Below are 7,500 nucleotides of genomic sequence, written 5' to 3'. Positions count from 1 at the left end.
CATACACATTCATATTCACTCTCTGTTTCACATACACTCACTCTTAATCTCACACATATATTCACTCTCAATATGACACAACCCCACTCACTCTCACTCTCCCACAACAATCCTAGTTACCCCCGGCTAATCCTAAACCACGCCCAGCTAACACAAGCCATCTTTAAATGCCATAGACCATCTTGGTGTTGCTTCTGGCATGCGCTAGGACCTTCTGGATGCTTTCCCCGCGGACAGATGCCACCTGGGCTGCCACGTGGATGGCCATGCCGGGGTGAGACCAGCGTCCACTCCCTTGGTACTGGAGAAGGAAGAGGTCAATGGAGGTTGGCACTTGTTGTTGTTGTTGTTGTTGTTGTTGTTGTTGTTGTTGTTGTTAATATTATTGTTATTGTTATTATTATTATTGTTGTTGTTGTTGTTGTTGTTGTTGTTTACTTTGCAAATGTAAGCAAAGCAAAAACAAGAAAAAAAAAGGTAACAAATGTCATCAATATAAAATAAATGCTACACCTAAAAAACTAAAAAATACAAAATCACTCACACAATAAGGTCTGAAGTAAGGGGCATCCGTCTCCAGCAAGAGCCTACTCAGAGGAATCTGACGAAGAACGTCCTGAATTCTCCAAGCTCTCTCTGAGTTCGGAAAAGTCACCAGCCCTGTTACGCCCAAGTACAGGTTACTGAAGGCATGTAGCCACTCTTGAGCCTCCTCCCAGCCCTCCGTGAAACAGTGGCGGTGGATTAAATAGTTACGTGGGACAAGCTGTTAGTGGGAGAGAGACAGAAGTCAATATATATGGATTAGGAGTTAGTGTATAATTATTGTAAGTGATGATGAACTTAAAAAGCAATACCTTTTAATTTTTTTTTTTTTTTCTTTTACATGATACATTTTACTATACATGGGAGCCAGGAATTATAACCCATATAGAAAAATCTGATTTTATCTTTTTTGCAAAAGTGAGTAAAAATACACAAACTTATATTTGAGTCATGGACAAGAATACATGACATGTCTAATTTCAGTTTATTAAATGTGTTCATATGGCTTTTTAAGTGCTTAGTCACCACAGAGTCAATTATTAGTCCTACATATCATGCCTGTTCATCCTTTCCCTTGATTTCTTTATTTCTATCTTAACCCAAAGCCAACAGGCATGGCATGTATGTACACATCATGCCCACTGTAAGTTTTCTTTATTGTTTTTACACATAGATGGCTTCACTTGTACTAAGCTACCAATGAGCCAATTATGAGTACAGCCTGTCTCTCCTGTTTACCCCTTTTCTTGATAACATTATAGTAATTATAATGTCTATAAAGAAAAATATCAATTTTGATAACATTAGTAAAAATAATGTTTTTTCTGTGAATTCAAGGATATGTGAAATCAGGTAAGGTCACAGGGTCTACTAACTGACTCCTTTGTGGCAAAACACTTGCAGAGCCATCTATGTGTAGAGACATTTCACAAAAAATTCTAAAATGAGCACAGCTTTTTCCCAGTGCCATAGGGTTAACAACATAATAATAATCATAATGTCAATAATAATAACATCAATACCTTTCAGAGCATTAGATAAAATTGAAACTAAATTTCAAACTAAACTAAACTAAACAAAAACTAAAACTTAAAAAAAGAGAAAAAAAGAGAGAAGAGATTGAGATCAAATTGATTTTTATATCTCCAAAAAATATATATATAAAAAATTAAAAGGAAAGTTTTCAATTATAGATATTCCTATGAATATTTTTTTCACAAACTGAAAGACTGGTCTGTGAAATATTACTATATATCAAATGAAAACCCTTAGAAAATGCTGCACTATCTTGTACTGAAATCACTTACAAAGCTTATATATGCAGCTGGGTGGAAAAAAAACTGAATAATCTACCAAATCTGAAGACATGGGAAAAATTAAATACACATGAATACTCACCTCCTTCAAAATAGCCAGGCAGTCCCTCTCTGCATCTCGGCAGTGAATCACAAGTGGCTTGTTGAACTCCAGGGCAATTTTCAGCTGCCGTCTAAACACTAACTTCTGTTGCTCTGGTTGCTGATTATTCCTGGAAAGGGATGTAAAAGCTTTCATCAACGGTAATATCTATGTCCCTTTACTTTTCTAGAATCAAAATTTGCAGTTTGTAAATCAGAAAACTTACCTAAGCTTGTTATCACACACACAGGTAATAAAAGAAAAGTAAATATATATATAATAAAAATAAATCAAGGCCATTTACTCTTGAAAACATGAAAATACAACTGGTGAAAATCTAAACTAAAAAGCTAGCACGGAAAAATTACAATACTAAATGAAATCTACTGTACAGAAAAATTAACCAATTTCTTTGCAATTTTCAAACCAAAATATTGAGTTCTATAGCATTAAAAATCAAATACATGAATAAAAAAACAAACTATAACAAAACACAAAACAATCAGAAATAAATAAATGCCTTCATATATGCTGCTGAGAATTTGCAGATCTCAATCCAAAAATATACATATTTTGCACATACAATTAACCAACAGCTTCTATACTGATAATGCAATACTTCCTTTCTTTGTTACTTTGTGTAAGAGCCCCATGAATGACTCATGCCAAATAATGAGCTTCAATTTTAATGTGTTAAATGGAGAGAAGTGAAGGAAGAGGAGGCAGAAGGTGCAGAAGGAAAAAAAAAGGAAGAGTAAGGTCTCTCCTGAATGAAGCATGTCCATTCAAAAACAAATAACTCTCAATTTCCACTTAACAAACAACCAGGAGAGAAAACAGCCAGTTCAAACCCACACATTCATTTGCCTCATCCCACCTCCCTCCCCACCCCCACACCAGGCAATCTCCTCACCCTCCTCTCGCCCACCTACACATAACCCTTCCCTCATCCTCAACCCTAGCCACATATGCCCACTCCCCCCCCCTCCTCCTCCACCACCCTCTCCTCTACCTACCCCTACCACTTCATTCCTCCCCCACCTGCACCTAACCCTTCCCTCACCCCCCCCCCCCCCCCCACCTCCAACAGCTACTCCTTTACCTGCCCGAGTAATCCAGTCCAATTTCCCCGACGGCCACCACCTTTGGGTTGAACAAGGTAAGCCTCAGCTGCTCTTCCTCCTCCTCGCCAAAGAAATTGGCATAGTGTGGATGGCAGCCAAATGCCGCCCAAACATTTGCCTCCCTAAGGAAGCTCTCCCACCATGAGGTCTGGAAATGTTAAAAAGACAAAAATACAAAATGTGAATATTCACAATAATAACAACAATAAAAGAACAATAATTTCAGAAAACAACAACAATAATAAGAATTATTGTCATTATCATTAATATTAATATCAATAGCAATATCAATATTAAAATCAATATCAATATCAATATTAATATTAATATTAATATTAATATCAATATCAATAACAATAACAGTAACAATAATAATGATAATAATAATAGTAATAATAATAAAAATAATGATAATAATAATAATAATAATTATTATTATTATTATTATTATTATTATTATTATTATTATTATTATTATTATTATTATTATTATTATTATTATTATTATTATTATTATTATTATCATTATCATTATCATTATCATTATCATTATCATTATCATTATCATTATCATTATTATAATTATTATTACCATTTTTATTATCAGTATCATTATTATAATAATAATAATTATCATTAATATTATTATAATTATAATTATAATTATTATTATTATCAATATCATTATCATTATTATAATAATAATAATAAAAAAATAATAATAATAACACTAATAGTAATAACAATATTAATAATTAAAACAAATAATAAGAAGAAGAAGGAGAAGAAGAAGAAGAAGAAGAAGAATGATAATGATAATGAAGAGAAGGAGGAGGAGAGAAGGAAGAGGAGAGAAGGAGGAGGAGAGAAGGAGGAGGAGAGAAGAGGAGGAGAGAAGGAGGAGGAGAGAAGGAGGAGGAGAGAAGGAGGAGGAGAGGAGGAGGAGAGAAGGAGGAGGAGAGAAGGAGGAGGAGAGAAGGAGGAGGAGAGAAGGAGGAGAGAGAGAAGGAGGAGGAGAGAAGGAGGAGGAGGAGGAGGAGGAGAGAAGGAGGAGGAGAGAAGGAGGAGGAGAGGAGGAGAGGAGGAGGAGGAGAGAAGGAGGAGGAGAGAAGGAGGAGGAGAGAAGGGGAGGAGAGAAGGAAGAGGAGAGAAGGAGGAGGAGAGAAGGAGAGGAGAGAAGGAGGAGGAGAGAAGGAGGAGGAGAGGAGGAGAGAGAAGGAGGAGGAGAGAAGAGGAGGAGAGGAGAGGAGAGAAGGAGGAGGAGAGAAGGAGGAAGAGAGAGGAGGAGGAGAAGGAGGAGGAGAGAAGGAGAAGGAAAGGAGAAGGAGAGAAGGAGAAGGAGAAGGAGAAGGAGGAGAAGGAGGAGAAGGAGGAGGAGGAGAAGGAGGAGAAGGAGGAGAAGGAGGAGAAGGAGAAGGAGGAGAAGGAGAAGGAGAAGGAGGAGAAGGAGAAGGAGGAGGAGGAGAAGGAGAAGGAGAAGGAGGAGAAGGAGGAGAAGGAGAAGGAGAAGGAGGAGAAGGAGAAGATGGAGAAGGAGAAGATGGAGAAGGAGGAGAAGGAGGAGGAGAAGGAGAAGGAGGAAAAGGAGGAGAAGGAGAAGGAGGAGAAGAAGAAGGAGGAGAAGGAGAAGGAAAGGAAGGAAAGGAAGGAGAAGGAGGAGAAGGAGAAGGAGGAGAAGGAGAAGGAGGAGAAGGAGGAGAAGGAGGAGAAAGAGAAGGAGGAGGAGGAGAAGGAGAAGGAGAAGAAGGAGAAGGAGAAGGAGAAGGAGGAGAAGGAGAAGGAGGAGGAGGTGAAGGAGGAGGAGGAGAAGGAGGAGGAGGAGAAGGAGAAGGAGAAGGAGAAGGAGAAGGAGAAGAAGATGGAGAAGATGGAGAAGAAGGAGAAGGAGAAGGAGAAGGAGAAGAAGATGGAGAAGATGGAGAAGAAGGAGAAGGAGAAGGAGAAGGAGAAGGAGAAGGAGAAGGAGAAGGAGAAGGAGAAAGATGAAAAAGGAGGAGGAGAAAGAGGAGGAGTTGGGAACATTGCGAAGGAAAAAAGAGAGGTTGAAGAAAAGGGAAAAGAGGAGCAAGAGCAATGAGAAGGTAAGACAAGGAGAAAATTTGGGGGAAAAAGAAGGGGGAGAAGAAGCACAACTACAAGACGTTCCCGACCTTCCCAAAAGTCCAGGGCTGGCAGAAGACGGCAACGCAGCCCTCATAATTTACTGGGTAAGCATCATGGCCTTGACACAGGGCCTGGAAATGAGCGTGGCTGCTGGAGTCGTGGTTGCTGCGCCGGAACAGGAAGTCCAGGTGGCAGTGCGTGTCCACGAAACCTGGCAGGAAGGGCTCACTTTGCAGCAAGAGGGGGTCATACCCGAGCTGCAAGAGAAGAGGGTATGAGAGGGAGGGGGCGGAGGGGTTGGTTTGCAATGGGTGAAGGGTGAGAATAGCAGGAAAGAGGGGAAGGGGGTTGGATAGCAACAGATAAAAAAAAGGGGGAGAGAGGGGAGGGGGAAAAGAGGATGAAAAAAGGGTTGCAGGGGAGAGGAAAGAAAAGTAGGAGGAGGAAGAGAAGAAAGAGGAGAGAGATGACACAGGAGAAAGGAATAGAAGAATGATATGGGAGAGGGGAGGAGAAAAGATGGTCAGGAAGAAGGGAGGAGGAGACAGCAGGAGAGAGGGAAGAGGGTCAGGATGACACAGGAGGAGGGGTGGGAAAGGCTGGCATTGGGAAAGGGGAAGACCAAGGATGACAAGGCAGAAGAGTGAGAATTGCAGAAAGTGGAAGGTGGAGCAGATGGCAAGGGAGAGCAGAGAGGGAGAGGATGACGGAGAGGGGAGGGATAGCAAAATGAGAGAGATGGCAGGGAGCAGGGAGGGGGAGGATGCCAGGGATGAGGAAGAAGTATAGTACAGGGAAATGTGATTTCATGAAATTAAATTAAATCCTACATTAAGTCATTATATGCTTGAAATGAAAAAGATAGTTAAACAAATGACATGTAAGCCACACTTTAAATATCATGAAATGCTTAAATAAACACAACTTAGAATGTCTAAATTACCTGCCATTTTCCAAATTACCAATACATTGAAACTTATGACTTACTTTCTGGCACCTGTAGCGTGGTGATGTAATCAGGGCATTCTGATTTAAAGTATCTGTGCTTTCCACAAAGCCACTCCTGCCATTCTGCTCAAACTGGGGATAACATGAACCTCCTCCTTGCCCACTGTTATGTCGGGCAAAAATTTTGAATTTATCAAAGGAGTTGCAACTGAAGTTCACCGAGTTTCCTGACAGAGCACTGTCAATACTCAACCGTCTATGTTTGTGGCATGGTTCATTTGTACAAAGCTTTGCAAATATGTTGTATTTGTCTCTGTCTTTACTACTTGACATACTTTCTCTGCTTAGGGATTTAGCACTGTCAATTGTTGAGCTTTTACAACTTGCTGAAGATTGTTGCTCACATGAAGCCTCTACTGTAGCCTGAATGTTTAATTTCACATTGAACGGATCATCGACGAGGGAAGGGTACCCGACCTTTGAGGAAAAATTTACAAAGTGGACTTTACTTTCTTCCCAAATCTGAGCTGGCGTCTTCCTTACCTCATAGGCTTTTTTGGGGTCTAACTTATTTTTATTCATGGTCTTAAAGCTACACACAAATGAACTTTCTTTACACTGATGCTTAATAATTTGTTCATTGTGATCACTGACTGGTTTCTGTATCTTTTCCAGGCCTTTGCGCTGGTTATTATTCTGTGCTGTGTTGTCTTCTGGAAATGTCAAATGTACTGACATTTCGCTTGCACAAAATGTCTTCTGACATGTATCTTTGATAAGCTTGCTTTGTGATATATCCTCATTGATTTTACCTACACCTTGGCTTGGACCCGAATTTGCATTTTGTTCCACCAACTGGTCATGATTATAAATTAGGTCGTCTTGGCAAATTCTGCTAACTAAGTCACAGTCAGGGAAAGATTTTCTAGCTGGTAATGTTCCCAGTGGTAATAACAAGCCAACATCATTCAGTGGATTGATCCCCTTTTGTGTTGGAGAATGGTCAGCCTTTGTTTCCTTCAATTCGAGTTTCCCACAGCTAGACTTGAGGAAGGGATCCTCCATCTTCTCCTTTACTGTTGCTGACTCTTCATCTTTGTCTTCATCTTCATCTTGTGAATAAACCTGCACACTGATGTCATCCTCAGAACTAGAGCCACTCTCACATAAACCCTAAGACAAGAAAGAGAGAAAAAAAATAAGTCTGTTACTTGCAAACTGCAATGAAAAAAACAAATATGCAAAAGACACAAGTAAAACTGAAAGCATACTCTACCTCCTTGACTACGCGACTCCCCCGCCTCCTTGCTAAACCATCCCCGCAATCCAAAAGCTCCATGGCTCCGGCCATCAATTTGGAAGGCGTCAAATGGACTGTCCC

At 40.0% G+C, this 7,500-nt stretch overlaps 1 protein-coding gene across 2 annotated transcripts in view; it reads right to left on the bottom strand.

The window, feature by feature from the left end:
* The window catches only part of LOC125040930, a 10,297-nt gene that overhangs the window by 627 nt on the left and 2,170 nt on the right, over positions 1–7,500 (bottom strand). For both annotated transcript variants that reach the window (XM_047635727.1, XM_047635728.1), the window contains exons 2-8: positions 7,396–7,500; positions 6,159–7,292; positions 5,219–5,428; positions 3,047–3,216; positions 1,945–2,074; positions 545–766; positions 1–301 (exon numbers count right to left, since the gene is read on the bottom strand). The exon at positions 1–301 is cut by the window's left edge and continues 627 nt beyond it; the exon at positions 7,396–7,500 is cut by the window's right edge and continues 265 nt beyond it. In XM_047635727.1, coding sequence (XP_047491683.1) covers positions 164–301; positions 545–766; positions 1,945–2,074; positions 3,047–3,216; positions 5,219–5,428; positions 6,159–7,292; positions 7,396–7,500 — 2,109 coding nt within the window. In that variant the 3' untranslated portion in view covers positions 1–163. The remainder of the gene's footprint in view (positions 302–544; positions 767–1,944; positions 2,075–3,046; positions 3,217–5,218; positions 5,429–6,158; positions 7,293–7,395) is intronic.

The sequence above is a fragment of the Penaeus chinensis genome, chromosome 29 (genome assembly GCF_019202785.1).
Source record: "Penaeus chinensis breed Huanghai No. 1 chromosome 29, ASM1920278v2, whole genome shotgun sequence".
In the NCBI taxonomy this organism is placed as follows: domain Eukaryota; kingdom Metazoa; phylum Arthropoda; class Malacostraca; order Decapoda; family Penaeidae; genus Penaeus; species Penaeus chinensis.
This window is presented reverse-complemented; position numbering and strand designations above follow the sequence as displayed.